Here is a 27,074-nt window from a genome sequence, read left to right on the forward strand (position 1 = left end):
ATGAGACTGTAGGGCTTGGTTTTGTATCTGATGCTATATAACATCTACATGAAAACACTAGGAGACCTTACATGGAGTTTGGGGTTTGGTGTAATCAGTATGCATCACCCAACCCTATTTCTCCTTTCCATCTAATTCCAAGGAAGGTCCCTCTGTGTTAAACCTATGATTAGAAATGTCACTAAAGGACTGGATGAGGCAAACAGGTCAAAGTCTAATCCAAACAAGACTGAGGTGCTCCTGGGAAATAAAAAAAAGCAGATCAGGGCGTAAGGATCCAGCCTGTATTAGTTGGACTTACATTATCCATAAAATATCAGATTTGCAGCTTGAGCATACTCCTGGACTCATATTTGAGCCTGGATAAACATACAAAAAGTCTCTCAGTCATTATTTCAAACATGGGAACAACACTTTCCTTCAAAAGACATCATCACTGTAATTAAGGATTCACTTAATGGAAAGTAAATATTGAAGGCTGGGCCCACACAGCTGCTTTGCACACATCTTCCAGGAGTATGTCACTCAGGACAGCAGAAAATACAACCACTGCCCTGGTAGAGTGTTCATAAACATAGGTTAGTGCAGTTGTTCTCAACCTTACTAATGCCGTAACCCCTTAAAGCAGTTCCTCATGTTGTGATGACCCCCAACCACAACATTATTTTTGTTGCAACTTCATAACTGTAATTTTGCTAATGTTATGAATCATAATGTAAAAATCTGATATGTAAGATGTATTTTTGTTCACTGGACCAAATTTGGCACAAATACAACATACGCCCAAATTTGAATACTGGTGGGGTTCAGGGGGATTGATTGTGTCATTTGGGAGTTGTAGTTGCTGGGATTTATGGTTCATTTAAATTAAAAGAGCATTCTGAACTCCACCAACGAGGCAATTGAACCAGATTTGGCACACATAACTTTCATGACCAACATAAAATACTGGAAGGGTTTGGTGGGCATTGACCTTGAGTTTGGGAGCTGTAGTTCACCTACATCACCCACATCCAGAGAGCACTGTGAAATCAATGATGTATCTGGACCAAACTTGGCACCAATACTCAATATGCCCAAATGTGAACACTGGTCGAGTTTGGGGAAAATAGACCTTGACGTTTGGGAGTTGTAGTTGCTGGGCTGTATAGTTCACCTACAATGTGGAAACTACCCACTTGAATAATCATTTTACCAAAGCCATCATCCCTAATTCTGATGAAAAATAATAGATGAAATGTTTCTGGTTCCACATTATAGCAGAAAAACAGATTGATGATGAGAAAACAGCTCTTGAAATGCTCCTTGGAGGCTGCTGACCCACCAAATTAAAAGGAACTGGGTTTTTAGGTGGGATACCATCCTCCCCAAAAGTTTATGAACAACCAGAAGACTCCTAACAAGAAATATATTTTTTCTTCCCACCACACCTGTCATTGATGTCAGAGAAACCTCCAGCCAATCCTTGAGTGGATCCTAGCCAGCCTGGTTTCTCAGCCAATCAGGAGGCAGTGTAGGGAGTCTGTCAGAACTGTATAAAATGTCTTGTATTTTCCTATGGAGATATGCTTGTACATTTTGAGCATTGGCTGGTAATTGTGTCCATTTTGGCCAAACTATAGTAAACATTTTGCTTTCAAGCCAAAGTGCTTGTTCTCTATCCTGGCTGATCTGGTTTAGCAGAAGATCACTAGGCACGACCCACCTTATCCATGGTCCTAGCTGAAATTTCATCAATGTTGAGCCCAGAGGATGGATGAAGTTACCACAAAAAGCTTATGTTTACAGCTGTAGATGATGGGACTCAGCACAGTTGTAGATAAGCCATTTGTGTGAGTCAACAAAGAAGATATAATTCCTGATGGCTTCCTTAATTAGTGATATTTTCTAAACTATGTTCTAGGTTGTGAGGTAACTTGATGGCTTATGTAGCTCCCTAAGCCAAAATCCATTTCTCGCATCACAAGATCTAGAAATATTTGCTCAAGACAGACCTGCTAAGATATGCTCAGTTGTTCACGACTGGTGGAGTCTTAAAATGAGTACTCTGTTAAGAGATTTATAATCAGTGCAGATTCTCAGTTTGTCTGATGGGCATTTTGCTACCACTTGCTGCTTAATCCTGTTGGTACTTGCTTCAACTGGCACAATGATGCCCTTTTCCCTGGAGGTGTGCACATTTTCCCCTTCTAACAAGGCAATTGGTACTAGCATAACAGTCATACTAGTTATATGCATGGGTCTATGACATAGAATACAATATAATAAGACTGAATTTTATTTAAAAACATTCTATCATCCAAGTTGAATCTTGGTAGTTTTGGTATTGCAAAGTCAAGTATAGATGACAAGTTCTACTAATTGAATCCATTGGTTGCTATGGCATCCTTCAGAAGTTAGCAATAAATTAACACTTCTCCTTTGAAATGATGGTAATAAAAACAGAAGTAATATGTAATCCAATTGTTCTTTTTAAAGGATTTGCTGATAAACATACAAGTGAAACAGAAAACATGAAACTTTGTCCAAAGGACAGCTTGTTCTTCTCTTTTTAAAATATTCATCACTTAAAGAAAGAAGCATATGCAATATAATAATCTCCTTTTTAGAATTACCTAAGTTGCTTTTTGGTTGCTTGTTCTTTCTTTTCTTTTCTTTTATTGCTTTTCTCCAACCAATTTTGATCATGCTGAACTGAATCAGACTGTTATGCCAGAAATTCTATTGATCCTTGAAGCTGCAAGAAGTCACTAATGATTATTTTTTCAATGGGAATTTGTCATCACCACACATACTAAAACAAATGGTTAAAGCCAGGATTCCATGTAAACAAATGTCTACAATATCTATTTGCATCACAAGGTATGCAATATACACGCTGAATATTTTACAATGATCTGAATCCTAGGAGATGTGAAAATATGAATTTAGTGTCTGTATGTGCAGTTTGTAAGATTAACTATAGGAAAGATTAATATAGGAAACTACAGGCATATAATTAAACTATAGTTCATCAACATCAAAATCAGAAATAAAGGCTTATCGCATTATGGCAATACAGTAGAGTCTCGCTTATCCAACATAAATGGGCCAGCAGAACGTTGGATAAGTGAAAATGTTGGATAATAAGGAGGGATCAAGGAAAAGTCTATTAAACATCAAATTATGTTATGATTTTACATATTAAGCACCTAGACATAATGTTTTGCAACAAAGCAACAGAAAAAGCAGTTCAATAAGCAGTAACATTTTGTAGTAATTACTATATTTACAAATTTAGCACCAAAACATTGCAATGTATTGAAACAGCTGTGGATCTGGGCGGGAGGCAAACTGCATTGGATAATACAGAACGTTGGATGAGCAAAAGCTGGATAAGCAAGACTCTATTGTATCAGGGCATGAGAGGAAAAGGAGATCATAAATCTCAGAGAATGGGATGGTATATTTAACACGAAAATCTATGGTTTATCATTGCATCTGAAAATATTTCACAGATAAAGGAAAATCTTAAAACTTCTATATTGGTTTCTTAATAAACTTTGATTACCTATTATGTCTGAATTCAAATTTATTTTTAATGAGGTCTATATCCAACAGTTTTATTTAAAAAAACCAGAACCACACTTTAGAGTTATAAGTTTAATGTGGTGGAATAACTTCTGGTTGCCATTTGTTTTGGATTAATGGCATGTTATATTTACTTCAGAATTACTGCAGCATGAAACAAAAACGCATTACTGCTTTGGTAAATTTTAATGTACTTGAGCCTTTATTTACCATCTGTCATCTGATACTGGCATTGGGCACAGTTAGGCATCCAGCTGTCAGTCACATTTGGATATTGGATTGTTGTTGCCAACAGAAGATTCATATATAAAACTTCTTTTTTTCTCACCTGTTAATGTTCAACTACACAGATCGGCACTTAGAATGCAACAGTAATATAGTATTCCATTATTAGCAGAATAAAAATCTTCGTCTCTTTCTTTACAGTATTATATAAGTTAAGCCCAAACTAAATTTATGTTTAGTAGAAAAATATAGCTCTAGGAAACCCAGGGTTTGAATCTCCATTCAATCATGGAAATTCACTGGATGGCATTGGATAGATCATATACTCTCTGCCTTAGCAACTCTTTTCTGAATAAATAAATCTTGCCATTGAAATCCAATGATAGTCTAAGTCCGTGATGCTGAACCTATGACACGTGTGCCAGCACTGACACGCATGGCTATTTTTGATGACACGCGGCCACATGCGGCCGCATACAGAGAAGTACACCTTATAAGAGCCAATCTAATTCCATCCTTAAATTTGTAAAAGGCTCTACAAATTTAACATCTGCACATTTGAGCATTGTTCACTCCATAACTCAGCATGGAATATACATTTTTCTTATTTAAACTATAAATATTGCAAAATTATGTGGGGGTTTTTCTCTCAAAGTTGACACCCCACCCAAGTTATGCTCAGGGTTTTGGCAAATTTTGACACACCAAGCTCAAAAGGTTGCCCATCACTGGTCTAAGTTGAGAAGAAGGTGCGTAATAAGAACAATATAACGAACATACACAAATTATTCCACAGATTGTCACATCTATTTTAACAACTTCTCAATCTGGAAAGAAGTCTGAAGCATCTAAACCAGAGAGTTTTGAGAAGGTAAGGAGACATGATTGGGAGGAATTTTTTTACTTGGGTCTGGTTAAATAACGTTATTTCTCTTTTCGTATGTTTTCTTGTATGTATATTCAAAAAAGATGGCCTTCGGGGTGCAGTGTGGGTTGTAAAACACTATTCCAGAGGCAATAATTGGTTTTTTTCTCTTCGCAATCACTTTCACTTGATATAAGTAATACCAAGAGAAGTAGCAGGACAACTGTCGGAAATGGCTTAGAGCAGGAATGAAAAATATACCCAGTATGTTAAGATTCTGAAAATGACATCTGCAACATCATGAAGTGTGCACTGTATGTTGGTAAGAAGGACTTTATAGCAAAGATGTCAGTTTTCATAGTATTTACTTTGACAACATTCTTTTTCTTCTGCTTTTCTCCATTTTGTTCACTGTTTCAAGAATAGCCTAAATCAAGACATAGCAAGTAACAGTTTTAAACTTACAGGCACTGTCACAGGCAATTATTGTCACTGCCTGAAAGATAACTTCTACAGAGCCTTTGGCTATGAAGGTCAGATCTTATGAGCCACTGTACTTGAAGTATCACCTCATGGGATTTAGCATGAGTACTCTACTGCCATCATGAGGAGTCCATTTGAGTTGGCAGAATGGCTCTAGACTAGACATCTCATCTTTGCCCAGCCCAACAGCCTTGCAGAATACCCGATATATTTTGAGATGAAACAAGGAGATAGACTTCTTGTTTAAATCTCTCCTGCACAGTGATGTGTGGCATTGCAGTCCAGGATGAATAGAAATGCACACAATCTTATGATGTGGAGAGCTTACCTGTATGACCACCAGAAGCACACTTGACCAAATGCTAAGAATGAACCATTGGCATTGATACTGGATTCTTCTTGGTGGTCTCAGCAATTCACACTAAGGAGTTACCTGTGCAGTGCAACACTGGGAACCTTCGGGAGCTATTATTTACACACTTTGGCATTTCCCACATACCATATTAGTGTACATCCCGCATTTAAAAACTTTAAAGGCACTTTCGGTTAGGTCCAAGAATTCACTACAAACAGCCCCTCAAAAGAATGGAACATGTGGGCAACAACAAGACGACAACAACTATCAAACTCCAAGATATTTTGCAAGGAGTAGTTATTCTTTAGACCAATCTGGAAGAGTCCAAGCCATTAAACTTTGAAAGCCCTGTGACAAAGAACATGTTGCTCCATGCCCCTGCACCATCTCTAACAATGCCAAATCTTTACACTTTGGAAAACATCAACCAGTTGAACAATCAGGAGCAGTGAAAATGAACAATTTATTTCTAAATGATTATTTCTCAGTAGAGAACAATTATCTCTCAACAAAAGAAATGAAACTGTCGGGCCTCTTGTTGAACAAGTTTTTTTCTGTTAAGAAACTTGTTAGTAAGCTAGGCGATTTAAGATATTTAACTTTTTTTGATCTTTTTTGATCTTTAACACTTTTGAAACATGTTACGGGAATAAAATTTAAAACTCCAACATTTTGGTAGCCAATGTATACAGGTGATTTATCATAGAATCATAGAGTTGGAAGAGACCTCATGGGCTATCCAGTCCAACCCCCTGCCTAGAAGCAGGAAAATTGCATTCAAATCACCCCCAACAGATGGCCATCCAGCCTCTGTTTAAAAGCTTCCAAAAAAGGAGCCTCTACCACACTCCGGGGCAGAGAGTTCCACTGCTGAACGGCTTTCACAGTCAGGAAATTCTTCCTCATGTTCAAATGGAATCTCCTTTCTTGTAGTTTGAAGCCATTGTTCCATTACGTCCTAGTCTCCAGGGAAGCAGAAAACAAGCTTGCTCCCTCCTCCCTATGGCTTCCTCTCACATATTTATACATGGATATCATATCTCCTCTCAGCCTTCTCTTCTTCAGGCTAAACATGCCCAGCTCTTTAAGCTGTTCCTAATAGGGCTTGTTCTTCAGACCCCTGATCATTTTAGTTGCCCTCCTCCGGACACATTCCCAATTTATAGAAAATCAGTATAGTACAGGTATACCTTAGCTGACATGTGCTCCTGGGCTTTACTTTTTTAACAGAAATGTTGGTAACAAAGGTAAAAATAACAGAAAAATTACAAATAAGTTTCTATACCAAAAAAAGAAGAGCAGTTCAACACATTTCAGAAAACTTTTTATGCAAAACTAACATTATGCAAATATGAAATGAAACAAGCAGATCAGGTAAGCCTTCCAAAAGCAAACAAAAACATTATTAATTTTCCTAGAGACTACTTGAAAGCATATTCAAAAAACGTATCTCTAGATTATTCATTTTCTTTCAGCAACTTCAATTCTTCTTATGATTTCCTATTTGGTAGCAAAGTTCATAGATCTATGTTTTGTCAATATTCCAGGCAGCTGTTAAGGCAGGCTAATCTGCTTTCCCTTTTGTTCTCTAAACATACTCATAAGTATTCTGGGGGCAACTGTTTATTTTGCCTGTTGTATAAAAGCACAAATAACAACAGCAGGATCACACAGAGTAGAATTCCATTCTTTCCCAGGTCAAGCTTCATTGTATTGTTTATTGCAGACATGCTGCTGCCACTCAGCACTCAAAGACTTTCTCTAGCTCTCCTCCATTCTCCCTCAGTTTATGCCAATGATGGGGAGGGGGATACTCCCAGTTAGACTCAACCAAGGAGGGAGAGGGCTGAATTGCCTTCCCATCAAAGACTTTATAAAAACAAGCTTCTTTATCAGATCCTTTGTTAACCAAAGCATGTGTATAGATGTATTAGTTCAAGGTTTAGGGAGAAGATTTTGAATTAAAAATCACATATGATGAATAAATTTATCTGTCCAAACAGATTCTCCCCTATGAACCATCAAGGTTATTAAGATCTTCTGGAGGGGCCCTGCTCTCGGTCCCACCTCTTTCACAATCGCGATTGGTGGGAACAAGGACAGGGCCTTCTCAGTGGTGGCACCTCAGCTCTGGAACTCCCTCCCAATGGAGATTAGACCTGCCCCTTCCCGTCTGACTTTTAGAAAGCTGGTAAAAACATGGCTTTGGAATACTGCATTCGCAGAATGATGATTGAGTCAATAACTGCTGACCACACGGGCAGATGGCGATGAATTTATGATTTATTCTAATGAACTGACCTTTTGTAAGTTGTATAATTGTATTTTAATGTATTTTTGTACTATTGTATTATGATGTTTACTGTGGTTATCTTATTGTATTTTAACCCTCTGCTGTTAGCCGGCCTGAGTCCCTCTTCGGAGGTTGAGAAGACCGGGTTATAAAAGCTCGAAATAAATAAATAAATAAATGACAATAATAAAAAATCAATAATAGTTTCAACAAAGAAATACACTGGACAGATGATATCATACTGCTGTTATAGTTAGTAAAATTAATAATATAGTTTTTTCAGCATTTGGTTGTTGTAGGTTTTTCGGGCTATATGGATATGTTCTAGAAGCATTCTCTCCTGACATTTCGCCTGCATCTATAGCAGGCATCCTCAGAGGATGCCTGCTATAGATGCAGGCGAAATGTCAGGACATGGCCATATAACCCAAAAAACCTACAACAACCCAGGGGTTGTTTTTTTTTTTGGGCCATGTTGGAGGAATTGTAGTGAGAGAAAAACTTATCTGCATCTTTCTTTTAAATGTCCAGAGGTGAAGGAATTAATCCAATTAATCAACTGTTGAATGATCAATCAAAACCTTTTATTCAACAGGGTTACTGTAGCTTAAATTAGCTACTGGATTTAGCCCTATTAATGTAAATATTACAATATTTTATAATTTATTGTGTAGACCGTAATCCATACATAATAAGGAACTTTCAGAATAGAGAGATTTTCTATTGCAGGCTTATCAAGAGTTAAGGGTGACACATTTCTTCTACACTGTAAGAAAGTTTGACTGGTGTTTGAGCTGAGACAAAAGGGACATGCAAGTGTTTTAAATCTGAATTCCAGTGACACTTCCCCACCAAACGATTTCACACTGTAATTTTATACTGTGTCTTACTTTGTTAGTTTTATTGTTACTGAATTTTAACATGCTTCGTGTGTAAGATGCTTTGAAAACATGTTCAAATATAGGATGGCCTATAAATGCTTTTTCAGTAAGCTTAGTGATTTATACCAGTTAAAGGGTAGGAGCAAAACTGGGTGCTGCCTGTATAATTCATCTTCAAATAATTTTATTTGGCATGTACACTAGCAATAGAAGCGCTACAATTCTACAGCTAGAAGGAACTAGATTTCCCCCCTATTCTTCCTTACAAACTGAGATGTTCTTTGTATTGTCGAAGGCTTTCATGGCTGGAATCACTAGGTTCTTGTGGGTTTTTTCAGGCTCTAGAGCCATGTTCTAGAGGCATTTCTCCTGACGTTTCGCCTGCATCTATGGCAAGCATCCTCAGAGGTAGTGAGGTCTGTTGGAATTAGGACAATGGGAATTAGGACAATGAGATGTTCTTGCACGAGAAGGGCAACATAAAGAGAAGAAGACTGAACAATAATGGACACAAGCTCTTATTTGATTGTCCTTATGGCAATTATTTGGAAAAAACTAAGCCAACTCAGTATAAAATGCTGCCTTAAGTATAAAATATTAAGAAAAGCATTTATACTGCTGATTTAGAAGAGATACATTGCATTCAGTGAAAGGAAACGAAAGTTTAAATATTTGCTTAACGAATAACTTGGAAACAATAACATTTTTATAACAATCAGCTACATATTTTAGTTTATATTGTTTTACTCAGAAGATAAATAATTGAGTGAACTATTTTAGAAACAGGAAACCGTTGTTGTGATTAGACTTTAAATGGAAGTTTACAGAATGTTGTTAAGGCAAGGATTTTTAAAAGTTTCCACTTCAGTTCAATACTCCATGTTTTATAGAAGAACAAACTACCATATATAAAAGAGGAACTTCTGCCGGGAAGTCAATATGAGAAAGGGAAAAAATGAAAATATGATAGGAACTGAAATATAACCGTCTAAAATTCCCAGCACCGAGCAATAAACAGTCACCTTGCAATTATTCAGAGCAAACAGGCAAAAAGATATTGTAGCCTCGACAGTGACAACAGGAACTGATCATCTGAAAAGTAAAACTACATTCACCATAATATAAATTTAATCTTCAAGAGTGTTAGTAGGATAGATGGCAATAGATGGTAGCTTTTTTTTCAAGTGATGAAGGAACTTATCCCTTGCAAGTTTCCACCCTGGTTTCTTTCTGTTTTTGCACATTGGCAAAATGAAGTCCCATGGAGGCCATCCCATGATGAACAGCCACTTCTGGTGGCCACCCATTGTTAATCTGTCTTGCCAGCATGCAAAAATGTAGAGAAGACTTCGTAACACCAAAGAAAGAAAAGAGGGGGAAAGCAGAGGAAAGTGGGAAGAAGACAGAGAAGGACATGGGATGGCTGGCCATCCCCAAAGACCTTGCTGAGGTAAGACAAGTCCACACTCTTCCAAGTGCCTTCCCCTGCTTCCCTCCCACCTGTGCGATAACGTCCAAAGAGCTATTATTACTGTGCAAAATGATGCAATGAAGAACATGTTGTACTTATTTAACAAAAGTTTGTATGATCACAGGCAGTAAAATAATGACTTTTAAAGAAAAGAATACTGTCTCATGCTTACATCACAAGATTTCTCACTATGCCATCAAGTAAGCAAAATGCTGTCGAATTTCACATCTACTTATGCACTTCACCAACTCCATGTACAAATGACTATTGTTTACTTATATGCATAGAATCATAGAATCAAAGAATCAAAGAGTTGGAAGAGACCTCATGGGCCATCCAGTCCAACCCCCTGCCAAGAAAGAGGAATATTGCATTCAAATCACCCCTGACAAATGGCCATCCAGCATAGAACAGTCTTCTACCCCAAACCAGGCAAAAGACCTAAAATCCTATTTAAATAAGAAAAGACAAAAAGGAAGAAAGGAATATAGATCAATTCAAAACAACCAAGCCTCCATAGTCTAGGAGCAACCACTAAGGCTGGATCTATACTGTCATATAATCCAGTTTCAAAATGAATATTAACAACTTTGAAGTTGATTATACGACTTTATACTGCCATATAATCCAGTTCAATGCAGTTGATCTTCATTCAGAAACTACATTATATAGTAGTGTAGACAGGGCCTAAGAAGGTTTTCTCCCATGTCCTCACCAGAAAAGCTTGTGAAGTGGTGGGATCGAGTGAAAACTCTCACATAAAAAGTGTAATGCCTGGGAAGGCTCATATAGGGAAAGGTAGTATATTTCAGATAATGTGAGCTTGAGCTATATGAGGTCATAACTAACTAGCACACTGAAATGTGCCCAGAAAGACAGAATCATTGTGAGTATCTTAGTAAGGTAAAGGTTTTTCCCTGATATTAAGTCCAGTTGTGTCAAACCCTGGGGGTTGGTGCTCATCTCCATTTCTAAGCTGAAGAGCCAGCGTTGTCTGTAGACAAATTCAAGGTCATGTGGCCGATATGATTGTATGGAGCGCCATTACCTTCCCACCCGAGCAGAACCTATTGATCTACTCACATTTACATGTTTTTGAACTGCTAGGTTGGCAGAAGATGGGGCTAACAGCAGGAGCTCATGCCGCTCCCCGGATTCGAATCTGCAAACTTTCGGTCAGCAAGTTTAGCAGCTCAGCACTTAAACCCACTGCAGTACCAAGGGCTCCATGAGTATCTTACAGTAATCCAAAAATTATATACATGCTACATTGGACAGATCTCAAAGCACAGCCAACACACATTTTTTAATTATTAAAACACACTCCTAGCATGGCCAGAGTCAATTTTAAAGGTGGGAAGACTTATAGATGAGCTAGCATAATTTTTCATGGACTAGGGTTTTTAAAACTTTTTTTAAGAGAGAGAAAACCCTTGCTTCCAAAGTTGTTTAAAAGTAAACATGTTCCTATATGTGATATATATCGCATGAAATGCTAGAAAGTAAGGGTAGCCATTGCATGGGTTGACTACACAGATGACAGAAAATAACAAGATCCAGGCAAGCAACTGTATGATCTATATCATGGAGAGACTATAGAAGATGTTCAAATGCTAGAATCACAAGTGGATAGGCTCAGAAGAGAGAATAAAAGAACAGAGAGCCATAACCATCCATTACAATTCCTGTAAGGGATAAAAGCAGTAGGTAGAGATAAAGGCATATATTGCCAATTCCTCTTATCCTGTTTTTCTTCATTTTGAACTCATTTCATCTCTAGACATTTTATTGGGAGCACTCTCCACAGAGCCAGGGGACATGGGCCTGGCTGCATATACTAGGACAAATGCTCATTTATGTCTATCCTGTTAACAGGTGGATTGGCAACTCATACAGAATAATAAAATGGTTTATGTCAATGCCACAACTTTCTGAACGAACATGATGAAAAACAATCTGTTATATTTTAGTAAAATGAACCAAACTCTTCAGTTTTGCTCAAAACAATTTTAACATAATCATCCAACACCAGTTGTCTTTCTAAATGCAATAACTATACCCTTCAAGGTCTAGCACCAAAATTATTCCTCACAAGTGACACCAGAAATAGCATTATTAGCCTTGTAGGTTACACTGTATTCCTCAAATGTGGGCTATGAAAGATATACAGCTGTCAAAAACAGACTGTCTTAAGTATCACGCTGTTTTCACAGAATACTCAAATATAGAACAGAGAAGCCTTTTAGAAATAAGACAAGATGACTTATTTCTTCCAAAGCAAATTCTTTACTGTATGCATTTTAACATTAAATCAAGGCCATCTATGAAGTCTCTATGAGTCACTTTCTTTAATTTAATATAGGGTAGAATCTTCTAAGTTTTGATTACATGTATTGGCCTATTTGCTTTACACTGTATTGTATTTCTTGTGTTTGACCTGGATAATTTGTTTTACTGTCGTATAGTTTTATATTTTGTTATTTGGTTTCCTCTGTTTATGTGTATGCATAAATATTACAGAGTAAACCTTTGGCAGATCACACTGTTTTCCACTGCTTTACTTGTAAAGGACATATACATTGATGGTGATGGCAGCAATGATGATGGTTATGATGATGCCTACATTATTAGTGTAATAAATCACATAACACTATCACATTTTATTCAGTTATCAGACAAAACTGACCCTTATCTGACCTACTAGTCATCATATTATGTGTATTTCAGAGTCCATTTTTATTACTTGTACACAAACTAAGATTAAGATCACAGTGCCATTGTGTAGGCATGATGGAGCTTAAAGAGAGAGAAGCAGGGTGCCGATCTCGATATTATAAGAGGCAGTGCAGAGGAAAAGACAGCAAAGAATGCATGTGGTAGAACAGACTGGTAGATACACAACCTGAATACTGGAGAATAACAACAATTGCATAGTCCGTTAGTTAAAAATAAGGCATGTTATGTAACATTATAATTAATCAGTTTTTAATAATCTCAGCAAAACAGTATTATCATGTGCTTAATTCTGGAACTTATTATGTTTTGAGGGCAAAAGATGTTTTCTTTTGCAATCCAAAGAAAGCTTATAAAAGGAAATAAATAAAGTATCTCTTAGTAGAAAACAAATCTCAATTTGAAAAAGCAACTGGTGCTTGGTACAAAAATTAATATCAAGGCCACAACATCCTGACCTTTCTTTTTCCACAGATTGTTAATCCCTGCTACCTAGAAGATAACAGTAGAAAGGTGTTTGGTATAGACTGGGGGCCTATCCAGACAGAGCTTTAAACACAGGAGTTCTGGTTTTAAAAGAGGGAGTGGCTATAAAACATCAGCACTAAATGCACACTGAATTGCTGCAAAGAAGGGAAACTGCGGGATAAAAAGGTCAGTTTTTATCTCGTTTCTGGCCAAAAGATGCACATCTCCATGTAGGGTCTGTGTGACTGCTCCAGCTGATGTCTCTTTTTAAAAACCCAAAACAGCTGATTAGCTGATTGGGCTGTCAAAGGAATGCACAGCTGATTTAAAGAAAGCACGAACAGAGAGCCACTCCAACTCTCTCAAACTCTAGTAGCCCAACCTCCTGCATACAAGTTTGGCTCATTTTACATATACTTCAACAGAATTACTTTTGATGAAGTCCAGTCCATGTCTTCCTGATTTCAGTGTTATTTCTATCACAAACTCCAAGCGAAAGCTTTTTCACTTTACCTGAAAACCTTTTTTTTTCATCATCTCACCCTTTTGTTTTCTGTGTTAATATCAAGCTTGAAGAGATTTAATCTACTCCAAAGCTTTGTCACATCTTTGTGATTTTTTTGACTGGGCTTAATACATCCATTGTCCTATTTTTGTATTAAACAAAAATAGATCTGCATGTCCCGACATTCACCCTACTGATTCCTAAGCATGAAGTTTCCTTTTTACTTTTCCATTTACATTCACATTTTGATTAAGAATCTTGGCAAGGGCCAGACTTCATCCTCTTTGCATACTTTTGATTCCAAGAGCATGTTACCTGACTAGCTTTTCTGTGAAACTTCTAGTGCTACCTACAAGTTCTTTTTGCAAACAGGTGCTACAATGACTAAATAGCCTTTGACAGGTTTGCTTTAGTGTTATGATGCTCGAGTTCTAGCTATGGCATTAACTAGGAGATAGACCTTTGAGAGAATCAAGAATTTACATTGATCAGTTAGGGAGTATGCAGTTCTGTTTTGTAAAGTGCTTAGGAGGTATGTGCCTTATTGTACACAGTAGAAAACCTCTGCAGGGAGCCATAATTAGCCCATGTTAAATCGTTATTGCTTCTACTGTAGCACGTGAAATAACCTTCAGTTTCTGAATGACGTGGAAAGAAGCTTCCAAGAAGAAAAACTCAGGAAGAGTTACAGGTTTGTTCTTGCTATAGTACTCTGTGATTTTAGGAGGTGGCTATAAATGTTCTAGCCTTGCTCTAATTCTGTCCATCCAAACGGAGAGACCTGTGATTACTGTAGCAGGCTGATTGATATATATATATAGACAGACAGACAGATAGATAGACAGATAGATATAGATAGAGATATAGATATACACAATCTTTGGCCATTTGCCAGTGAAACAAGGTATGGGTGTCTGGATACAGGTGGTAGAATAAATTGAGAAGCAGAGTCCTAAGTACTGAAATTTCAAAATATTACAGAAACAACACCCTATGGGATAATCAAATTCATCCTCATTAGTAGAAAAAGCATATGGTGTAAGGGAATAGAATAACAGAATCATAATGACTGCAAAAACCATCTGGTCCAACCCCTACCATACACGTTTATAAGTGATGTTAAAACCTCAGTGTGTATTATTTTACAGATACATCCATCAAATTACTTTTGATGTTTTAAAAGTCCATTCTCCTGGGGAATTCTATAATATATTGTTGCATTGTTTGTTTGTTTATTTATTTATCACACTTGTACCCCAACTTTCTCACCCCGAAGGGGACTCAGAACGGCCTTACAAAGGCAACGATTCAATGACACACATATACATAGGTAAAGGTAGTCCCCTGACATTAAGTCCAGTCATGTCTGACTCTGGGGTGTGGTGCTCATCTCCATTTCTAAGCCGAAGAGCCAGCATTGTCCGTAGACACCTCCAAGGTCATGTGGCCGGCATGACTGCATGGAGCGCCATTACCTTCCCGCCGGAGCGGTACCTATTGATCTTCTTACATTTGCATGTTTTCGAACTGCTAGGTTGGCAGAAGCTAGGGCTGACAGCGGAAGCTCACGCCGCTCCCCGGAATCGAACCTGTGACCTTTCGGTCAACAAACTCAGCAGCTCAGTGCTTTAACCCACTGCGCCACCAGGGGCTCCGTACATATACATAAATATCAGTAAATAAACAACACATTAAAAACCAAACAATTAAAAACATCAATATTAAAACATTAGTTAAAATCACACAATCCAAGTCATATCTCAGGGCTGCTCCATTCATCATATTATTTTGTAGTTTCTTATTGCTCTGTTCAAATTTATTGGCCAACGCTTGGTCCCAAAGCCAGTTTTTTACTTTTTCCTGAAGGTCAGGAGGGAGGGGGCTGACCTGATTTCATTGCGGAGGGAGTTTCATAGATGAGGGACCACCACTGAGAAAGCCCTGTCTGTCGTCCCCACCAATCTCAGCTGAGAAGGAGGTGGGATCAAGAGCAAGGCCTCCCCTGATGATCTTAGCCTCCGAGGTAGATCATAGAAGGAGATACGTTCGGACAGGTGGGCTGGGCTGGAACTGTTTAGGGCTTTATAGGCTAAAGCCAGACCTTTAATTGTGCTCGGTAGCAAACTGGGCGCCACAGAGCTGATGTAACAGGAAGGTTGTGTGCTTCAGTGAGCAATCTGGCTGCTGCCCATTGGATCATTTGAAGCTTCTGAACAGTCCTAAAAGGCAACCCCATTACACATGGATGTGCAACCTTTTATATACAGTCCAAAGATATGAAAAGAAACTACTTACTGTTTCAGACAGATAATGTTTTTCCCATTGATTTCTAAGCTCTTTGGGGTTATTAAATAAGAGGAAATTAGCATTAATCCCAAATTAACTCCATTAAAAATCACAAAAAGCCTGGATTACCAGACATGGTATTGTCAGATTATGGATTTTTCTTTTAAAAACCCCAAAACTGTAGGCTAGTTTCTGTGTGGTACACCATGGATATCTAAAAAGAAATCTTACAAGTTCTATTGGCTATGATACAAATCCTGGAAGATCACAGCCTCTAACTGTAAATTAGCAGCATAAGCAAACACACTGCAGGGCACAGAACATCTCCACTCTAAAGATGCATAATCATCCAATCACTCTGCAATGCTCTCTTTTGAAATAATATTAAAACATACTGGAACACCACCATGTGGTGATAAACACCTTAATATTAATGACAGAATGTGACTCTGCATTTATGTAGCATTCTAGATGCTATTGAACTGCAAATCCTGGAAGCTCTCACCAGCATAAAAATTGGCAAAAATGTTGGGAGCTATAGTTTGCAGGACTACACAATTCCCACACCTTCACTCTAGTATTTATAACTTCTCTTGTTGATTATTATTAATATGTTCATAAATGTCAAGTAACACAATATGTATTCAAAAATGCCTTATCAGTTGGAAAAGTAAGAAAGTTTCTTTTCTAAATGTTTCCAAAATGCTTGAAAAGTTTGGATGATTGCAAACTGTTCATGATATTCTTTCTCACTGTCCATAAAATGACTGATAAATAATGTATAGCTTAATTTGAAAACATCTTTCATTGATTTGATGATGAAATTTTGTTTGAACCACAACTGTTTATTGGGAAATTAATTAATAGCATATTTGCTACATATCTGCTTATTAATGGATTCTAGAAGTTCCTGACTCCACGTTTTTAAATTTTTGTGGATAATTTTTATTCAAAGTTAACTATAAGAATTTAAGAGGTACTTGATCCCATCTGATCTTGGAAGCTAAGCAGGATCAGCTGGTTTTTTTATCTGGATGGGAAGCTATCAATTAATACTAAGTGTTGCGGGCTGTATTTCAGAAAAAAAGAACTGGCAAAACCTTTTCTAAGTATTTCTTGACTTAGAAAACCCTGTGGAATTTATGCGTTTGCTATAACTGGACAGGCAACCTGAAGGTATATCTTATACTCAATAGTAAGAATTTAGAGTTTTTATTTAAGTTGAGCTAATTAAAAAGTCATATAATACTCCTGTATTGAGACGAATTCATCAAAACGTATGAGTAATCAATAGAAGTGCCTGATATTTTTCTTTCAAACTGAACCTCCATCAAAATATATTACTTTAAATATTAATTTACAATAAAACCACAGTAGTATACAAATTATACCAAAGACAACAAAATGTAACCAATTTAAAGGTTAAGTTCATTGTGATACGACCCTCTATAAATTGTATAATCTTAAAAGGTACAAAAGAATACTTTCTAAAAAAGCGATACATGATTTCATTTTTTTTCCTGAAGTAAAATCTTGATACTCCACTGAATGCATTGAACATCAATGTAAATATTGGAACACAGCTGAAATTTAGTTACATTCCCATCCCTTTTGTTCTACTAGGTTCAAAGTACAAGCTTGTGAACAGTTATTGAGAATGAACACCACTGGACACAATGGGGTTGACTTGTGAGAAGGCAAACCTAGACTTGCACTGCATACTGAACACCCACAAACATGGACATTCATTTTTCAACACTGAACATTTCTAATAATAAAATCATGCCTAAGCTTCTCTTAAAGTAGGGGCAGGAAACAAGTGTTGAACTGCAACTTCCATCAGCCATAGCACGTTTAAGCACTGGGGAGGGAAAACAGGAATTGATTATATGTGCCACATATTCCTGATTCCTGTTCTAAATGCCTTAAGACAAGTGTCCCCAAATGAAAGCCCATGGTCCAGATGTAGCTCTCCAAGGTCATTTACTCAGCCTCGGTCCTAATTTTTAGGTGTAGGTTTGCCCTAACTCAGAAACTACTTGAAGGCTCACAAGAACAATCCTAATATTATAATGTAATGCAATGTAATACTACTACTACTAATATATTCTAATTATATATTTATATTACATGTAATATTATTAATGATATTACAATATAATGGTATAGTACAATATAGTAATATTTAATACTGATATTGCACTATGCTAATAATATAATATACTGTATGTATATATATATATGTATGTGTGTGTGTGTGTGTGTGTGTGTGTATATATATATATATATATATATATATATATATATATATCTTGTAAGCTGCTCTTAGTCCTCTTCGGGGTGAGAAGGGCAGCATATAAATGTCATAAATAAATAAATAAGACTGTTTCGTCAGCCAAAAGCAGACCACACTTCCCACTGAAATACTGGTAAGTTTGTGTTGGTTAAATGCTAATCAATGTGGCCAATGGCAACATTCACACTTGCTTAAAGCAGACAAGAGTTCATTCTCCCACCATGGAAATTATTCCATAGGTATATAAACTCCACTTGCTTAGTTTCCAATAGACCTCACAACCTCTGAGGATGCCTGCCATAGATGTGGATGAAACATCATGACTCACAACACATCAGGAGAGAATGCTTCTGGAATATGGCCAGACAGCCCGGAAAACTCACAGCAACCCATTAGTTAAAATTGTTCTTCTGGCATTTCTTGGTCCATATTTGGTAAAAGTCTTTGGGCATCGCTTTGCTTGTAGTCTTTTTATGACATTTTTTGCACTACAAATAAGGTATGTGCAGTGTGCATAATGATTTGTTAATGTTTTTTTAATGATAGTTCATACGCCCAACAGCCTGAGGCCCTCAGCTTTAAAAAATGGCTTTAAAAGTTTGAGGACCCCTGCCTTCAGATATGCATAAATCTTCTAAGATCACTATAACTTCTAACATCACTATAATCTGAATCATATTCAATAGTGGTTATTCTTCCTACAAACTATTTTTAATAATAATAATAATAATAATAATAATAATTTATTTGTAGCATGCCCTATCTCCCCTAGGGGAATTGTAATAATCAGATAATAATCCATTATTATGTATATATTTCTCTGAGCAAATGTACCCCAACACAAGACGAGGGTTTCTTTCGCTGTTTGTCCATAGGAAGCCATTTCAAAAGGTCATTTTAATTTATTCAGGCATCTGCCTCAGAAACTGGTTTCATTACAGACTTCAAGAAATCCATTTTAAATAGCTGCTCAAATATTTGTCTTGCGAAAGGTCAGAATGGTATTTAGCCTTGTAGTCGTTGCAGCTGTATACAAAGTAGAGGGGATGGTGCATGTTGATTTGCAATAAAATAATCTGGGGTAAACAAAGCAATACTCCGCCAAGATTTGTAGACCTCGGTTCTGAAAATGTTCTCAGAATGATGGGGAATTGCAAGCATATGAAAGAAAGGGAAAGGATCTCATTGATGGGGCTTGGGGCAATTACCAAGAAGACTCTTCCCATTGTTTTAGACCAAGCAAGGACTAACTTGGACCCTCTGAGTGTTTTGGACTTCAACTCCCACTATTCCTAACAGCCTCAGGCCCTTTCCTCAGGAAAGGGCCTGAGGCTGTTAGGAATAGTGGGAGTTGAAGTCCAAAACACCTGGAGGGCCCAAGTTCACCCATGCCTGGTCTAAAACAATGGATAAACTTCAGTAAATGCTGACTAGGCAGGGCCAAAGCCGACTTAGTTGCATAGCCCCTCCTTCCCCACTCCAACTATCCAATGACTAGCATAGGGCTCTTCTCGAGGAAATTCTACACTTTCAAATAAAGGAGAAGGAGTGTAATAGGATCAAGACTCCTCTGGAGTGTAATAGGATCAAGACGCAAGAGGACTCTTGCTAGTGGTGGGCACAAACATTCATTTCCCTGTGATCCACAGGATTGCAAAAGGGCATGCATGGTGCAGCATGATCAATCAGCTTCCGAACCGCTGGCAGACAAACTCTATGGAAAGTGTGTGCTTTTGAATGCAATGGAAATGCCTAGGCATTTCTCCTGGCATGGGAACTCATGCTTCCCACCAGTTCACCCGCACGAGAGAGAGACCAGAGTGCACCCCATGCCAGCGTGACAATACACTGGCAAATAACTCGCCCCCTTCCCCAACCACACACAACTGAAAGCAGCTCTTATTCATCAGGTTGTAATCATACAGTTCACACTTTAGCATCTGCCTTTGTCGCTCTGTCAAAGCGGTTGGTGAGAACGGGTATAGAACTAGCCACAGAAAGAGAGCAAGGGAAGGGATGTTGTTGGATGCACACACTGTGCCTGGCGTTGGTGATGGGAAGTCTCCGATTCTTTCTGAACCCTCATTTAACAATCAAGGTCCTTGATGGGGAAACTAGGCAGAGGCGCGGAATCAATCGCACAGCTTGTCTGGGTGCAATCCCTGTTGCTGGCAACCTGAATGAGCAGGGCGCGAACCAAAGCTGAAACGTACAATGGTCCTCATTTTCCCCCCTCTCGCGCTCCCTTTTTACATGCCTGATTTAGCCCTAGCTGGCAGATTTATGGGCCCATTTCTTTTGACAGCTTAACTCCATCCCTGTGTGTGTGTGTGTGTGTAAGAGAGAGAGACTGTCTATACACACACACACACACACACAGGCATCCAGAAGTTAACTCTCCCTTGCCTGGCAGAACTGAACTGCAGATTCATCCCCAGGCAGTGAAAGGTGAAAATTAGTCCAGAGGCTGGGATAGGATTACACAGCAAGGGAGGGAGAGAGAGACTGCAGGGGACAGGATGCCAAAGGCTATCCTGCGACTGTTTAGAGAGAGACAGCTCTAAAAAAACAAAAATACAAAGCCCATTGTGTTGTCGAAGGCCTTCATGGCCAGAATCACTGGGTTGCTGTGAGTTTTCCTGGCTGTCTAGCCATGTCGAGCATGATGTTTCGCCTATGTCTATGGCCGGCATCCTCAGAAGTTGAGAGGTCTGTTGGAAATTAGGCAAGCGGGGTTTATATATCTGTGGAATAATGTCCAGGGTGGGAAAAATAACTCTTGTCTGTTGGAGGAAAGTGAAAATGTTGCAATTGGCCACCTTGATTAGCACTGATTCAAAGCCTGGCTGCTTCCTGCCCAGGAGAGCCTTTGTTGGGAGGTGTTAGCTGGCCCTGATTGTTTCTTGCCTGGAATTCCTCTGCTTTCCCCTGGAAGCAACTAGGCTTTGAAGCTGCAAGACTATTCAATGCTAATCAAGGTGGCCAATGGCAACATTCGCACTTGCACCAAGCGGACAAGAGTCCTTTCTACTACCCTGGACATTATTCCACAGATATATAGAATCCTACAGTTGGAAGAGACCTCGTGGGCCATCCAGTCTAACCTCCTGCCAAGAAGTGGGAAAATCGCATTCAAAGCACCCCCGACAGATGGTCATCCAACCATATAAATCTGATTTCCTTAGTTTTCAACATACCTCACAAGGTGGCCAATGGCAACATTCACCCTTGCCTCAAGCAAACAAGAGTTCTTTCTCTCATCCTGGACATTATTCAACAGATATATCAATCCCACGACTAGTTTCCAACAAACCTCACAGCCTCTGAGGATGCCTGCCACAGATTTGGGCAAAACGTCAGGAGAGAATGCTTCTGGAACATGGTCAGACAAGCCAGAAAACTCACAGCAGCCCAGTGATCCCGTCCATGATTAACTAGGAGAGAGACCTTTGAGAGAATCAAGAATTTACATTGATCAGTGAGTGAGTATGCAGTTCTGTTTTGTAAAGTGCTTGGGAGTTGTGTGCCTTATTGTACACAGTAGAAAACCTCTGCAGGGAGCCATAATTAGCCCATGTTAAATCATGATTGTGTATCTGCTTCTACTGTAGAGAAATAACCACACATGAAACTGAATTTGTTTGTAAGTCAGAACAGGTTCATACAAGGGTAACTCCAGCTCTCTCTCTCTCTCTCTCTCTCTATATATATACATACACAAATATACATATATATGCATGTATGGTAAAATCAGGACAGTAAATAAAGAACACTCAGAAAACAGGGGAATCCCAGACAGGAAACAATCAGGGCCAGCTAACATCCTGGACCTTCCACTGATATATAAACCCCACTTGCCTAGTTTTCAACAAACCTCACAACCTCAGAGGATGCCTGCCAAAGACGTGGATGAAACATCAGGAGAGAATGCTTCTGGAACATGGCTAGACAGCCCAGAAAACTCACAGCAACCCAGTGATTCCACCCATGAAAGCTTTCGACAATACCTTTTTGAAACTCTTTCCAGCTTTTGTGCCAACCTGACTCTAGGGAGACTTGCCTGAGGCCCCTTCCAGACGGCGGTATAAAATCCCATATTATCTGGGTTATATGTTAGTGTGGACTCTGCCATATAACACAAAATCCCAAGGCAGAAACAATCAGGGCCAGCTAACACCCGGGACCTTGCACTGATACATAAACTCCACTTGCCTAGTTTTCACCAAACCTCACAATCTCAGAGGATGCCTGCTTTGACCTGGGTTATATGTTAGTGTGGACTCAGCCATATAACACAAAATCCCAAGGCAGAAACAATCAGGGCCAGCTAACACCCAGGACCTTGCACTGATATATAAACTCCAGTTGCCTAGTTTCCACCAAACCTCACACTCTCAGAGGATGCCTGCTTTGACCTGGGTTATATGTTAGTGTGGACTCAGCCATATAACACAAAATTCCAAGGCAGAAACAATCAGGGCCAGCTAACACTCGGGACGTTGCACTGATATATAAACTCTACCAAACCTCACAATCTCAGAGGATGCCTGCTTTGACCTGGGTTATATGTTAGTGTGGACTCAGCCATATAACACAAAATCCCAAGGCAGAAACAATCAGAGCCAGCTAGCACCCAGAAAACAATCAGGGCCAGCTAACACCCTGAACCTTCCACTGATACATAAACCCCACTTGCCTGTTTCCAACAAACCTCACAACCTCTGATGTGGATGAAACGTCAGGAGGGGATGCTTCTGGAACATGGCCAGACAGCCCGGAAAACTCACAGCAACACAAAGGGAGAAGGAAGGAGGGAAAGAGAGAGAGAGAGGCTGCAGTGATAGGGCTGTCTCTCTGCTGTAAAGCCAGGGCTGTGCCTGTCTCACTCTTCTTCCCTTGAGCAGGAGGCGTCTTTTCTGCATGGCGAGACCGCAGACCAAACACCCCTGTAAAAGACCCCCCCCCCAAAAAAGGGGAGTCCCCAGGCAGGCCTACCTTGTGCCAGAGCTTGCAACATGTGGAGCTGAAGCAGGAGGAACGCCCCCCATCCCCGCCAGAAGCAGCCGCCGAAGTTTAACTTTCTTCTCGCCCGGCCTGGCAAGCCATTCCCATTCCTCCTCTTCCTCCTCCTCCTCCTCTTCCTCGGCGGCGTGACTTCTTCGTCCCCTCTTTCCTCCCCTGCGAAGCCCCCCGAGGGGCCCCCCATCTTCCCAACTTCTCCAGGCATGGCTGCCTTGCAACCGCCGCCCCGAGCCTTGCAAGGACGGGCTGCAGCAAAACAAGCAGGCAGAAATGGGAAACACATGTTTCCTTTGGACTCCAGTTGCCTTCCCAATAGAGAGCGAAGAGAAGGAGGAGTGGGATTGGGAAGAGGGAGAGATAGCGCCTGTTTGTGTCAAGTTTCCAGGCGTCAGTCTTGCAACCGATCGGAGTTCTTCATCCTCGAAGAAGGAGAGAAAAAAACCCAACGCGTGTGTGGACTTAAAAGGACGCCGAAGGAGATGCCATCTCGGCGAGGCAGTGGCAGTCACTCAGAGGAGCACCTTCCTTCCTTCCTTCCTTCCTTCTTCCCATACCGCAAAGATGACGGAAACTGGTCCCCTTGGGGAGGAAGCCGAGGGAAGAAGGCTCCTGCCTTCATCCTCCTCCGAGCACAAGTTCTCAACCCTCCAGCTCGAGGCAAAGCAGGCAGCCAGGCGAGACTCTTGGGACTCGATCCGGAGCCAGAAGGAGATTTAAATCCGATTTATCTTCTCTTCCTTCGGCTTCAACGGCGGGGAAGATCCATAGCCAGCAGGTAAAGAGAGGGAGCCAGTTCCTGCAAGCCGCCGCCGCTGCTTCTGCTGCTGCTCTCTGCCTGCTTTGCAGTTGCAACCAGTTGAGGAAAGAAGGAAGGGATGGGTCTCTCTCTCTCTCTCCAACTCTCTCTCTCCAATGAAGGTGGAGAGAGAAACCTGATCAGATCTCCCTCCCCAGAGGAAGGCGAAGGGGAGAGAGGGGGAAGCCGGAGCTCCCCTCCGCCAGCAGCGTGTCCCCAGCAGCTCCACGCAGGCGAGGTTTCTGGGTCAACGGCTCAGACGAGCCAAAGAAGACCCGGGGACCCAAGCCGGAGGAAAGAACTACTGGAAGGGAGGGAGGGAGGGAAGGAGGTGGCGCCGGAGACGCAGCAGCAGCAGCAGCAACAAGGTGAAAGCGTCTCTTTCTCAAGCTGGACTCCGGGTTTTGCGCCGCTTGTTTCTCTCACGCGGAAGCTGTAAACAGGAGGAAAGCAGAGGGAGGGAAACAATGTCACCAGCCGCACAAACGACGTAGAGATTACAATCCCAGCATCGTCAGTGGTCACCTCGCCATCCAACTCTCACTGAGCCCAATGAGGAGGGTTGTCCCTCCATCCTGGTCTGAACTGAGATATGCCACCAACCTTCAGTAGTAGTGATATATTTTATTTAAAAAAAACTGGGTTGTTGTAAGTTTTCCGGGCTGTCTAGCCATGTTCCAGAAGCGTTCTCTCCTGACGTTTCGCCTGCATCTATGGCAGGCATCCCTCAGAGGTTGTGAGGTCTGTTGGAAGCAAGGCAAGTGGATTGTTTTAGGTTTTTCGGGCTATATGACCATGTTCTAGAAGCATTCTCTTCTGACGTTTCGCCTGCATCTATGGCAAGCAACCTCTTAGCATGCTGCATCTATGGAAAGCATCTTAGCATGCTTGACATAGATGCAGGCGAAAGGTCAGGAGAGAATGCTTCTAAAACATGGCCTTATAGCCCGAAAAACCTAAAACAACCCAGTGATTCCAGCCATGAAATACAATACAAAGCAAGTAGTGTTTGTATATCTGTGGAATAATATCCAGGGTAGGAGAAAGGACTCTTGTCTGCTTGGGGCATGTGTAAATGTTGCTATTGGCCACCTTGATCAGGATTAAATAGTCGGGGTTGGACTGGATGGCCCATGAGGTCTCTTCCCATTCTATGATTTTATATATCTGTGGAATAATGTCCAGGGTAGAAGAACTGTCTGAGGCAAGTGTGAATGTTGCCATTGGCACCTTTATTAGCAGTTAATGGCCTTGCAGCTTCAATGCCTGGTTGCTTCCGGGGGGGGGGTGGGGGGTGAAACAGAGGAATTCCAAGCAGGAAACAATCGGGGCCAGGTAACACCTCCCAACAAAGGCTCTCCCAGGCAGGAAGCAACCAGGCACTGAAGCTGCTAGGCCATTAAATGCTAATAAAGGTAACCAACTGCAACATTCACACTTGCCTTGAGCAATGCTAATAAAGGTAACCAACTGCAACATTCACACTTGCCTCTGAGGATGTCTGCCATAGATATGGGTGAAACGTCAGGAGAAAATGCTTCTGTAACATGTCAATACAGCCCAGGAAAACTCACAGCAACCCAGTGATTCCAGCCATGAAAGCCTTAGACAATACATTTTTTGAAACTCCAGCTTTTGTGCCAACCAGACTCCTCGCCATCCAACCCCCACTGAGCCCAATGAGGAGGGTTTTCCCTCCATCCTGGTTTGAAATGGGATCTGCCATCTTCAATAGTAGTGAGTGATACATTTTTTTAAATGATTTTTATTAGAATATTAGAAAGTTACATCAAAAGAGGGGGAATATTTAAAAGAAGATAAAAAAGTAGGGAAAAAAGAAGTAAAAAAAAGAAAGAAAGAAAAGGGTTATCATCTACATCCCACCAACAGTTCAAAAAAAACAAAACACACACACAAGAAAAAACACAAGAAAAAAATAAAAATTGACTTCCATCTCATCCTCAGGTTTTTAGTCTCAATAAATTTTCCAGTTATTACAAAAACAAACATTTCCTCTTATTCTCTTCTTTCTTTCTCATATTCACCAAAGAGGGTCCAATCTGTCCTCTTTATTGATTTCCCGGTATTTTTCTTCAAGAAAAACGTTAGTTCGTCCATTTCTCTTATTTCTCTAATTTTCCCCAGCCATTCATCCATGGTTGGAGTATTGTCTTGTTTCCAAAATTTTGCTAAAGATATTCTCGCCACAGTCGTAAAATATGTAAATAACTTGTCCTCATTTTCATTTAGTTGTAATTCCAAATCTGTAAAACCTAATAAGTAATATTCTGGTTTCTTTTTAAACGCTCTCTTCAAAAAAAATTGTGTTTCCTCATGAACCATTGACCAATACTTCGATATTTCTTTACAGGTCCACCACATATGGTAAAAGGTACCAACCTGCTGACAACCTTTCCAACATTTATCGGAAGAATTTTTATACATAAGAGCCAATTTTTTAGGATTGGTATACCATCTGTGGAACATTTTTATCCAGTTTTCTTTTAAATCTGTCGCATAGACATATTTTAATTTTTTGTTCCACATCTGTTCCCACTCTCTAAATTGAATCAGTCTTCTTATATTCTCTGCCCATTTGATCATACATTATTTGACCTGTTCACATTCCGTTAGCAAAGTTAATAGTGTATTATAGATCATTGTAATTAATTTCTTTTTCATCTTCAGGATCTTATCCCATATTGTTTCTTTCCAGTCATAGAATCATAGAATCATAGAATCAAAGAGTTGGAAGAGACCTCATGGGCCATCCAGTCCAACCCCCTGCCAAGAAGCAGGAATATTGCATTCAAATCACCCCTGAC

The 27,074-nt window shown here is 39.8% G+C and overlaps 1 protein-coding gene across 5 annotated transcripts in view; it reads right to left on the reverse strand.

Annotated features, from left to right (window-relative positions):
• Positions 1-24,787, reverse strand: part of LOC132782172 (protein sidekick-1) — a 986,469-nt gene extending 961,682 nt beyond the window's left edge. For 3 of the 5 annotated variants that reach the window (XM_067473286.1, XM_067473289.1, XM_067473288.1), the window contains exon 1: positions 23,427-24,787. In XM_067473286.1, coding sequence (XP_067329387.1) covers positions 23,427-23,736 — 310 coding nt within the window. In that variant the 5' untranslated portion in view covers positions 23,737-24,787. The remainder of the gene's footprint in view (positions 1-23,426) is intronic. The other 2 variants (XM_067473287.1, XM_067473285.1) reach the window with 1 other exon arrangement.
• Between the last annotated feature and the right edge of the window lie 2,287 nt (positions 24,788-27,074).

Source organism: Anolis sagrei, chromosome X, assembly GCF_037176765.1.
Source record: "Anolis sagrei isolate rAnoSag1 chromosome X, rAnoSag1.mat, whole genome shotgun sequence".
NCBI classification, from domain to species: domain Eukaryota; kingdom Metazoa; phylum Chordata; class Lepidosauria; order Squamata; family Dactyloidae; genus Anolis; species Anolis sagrei.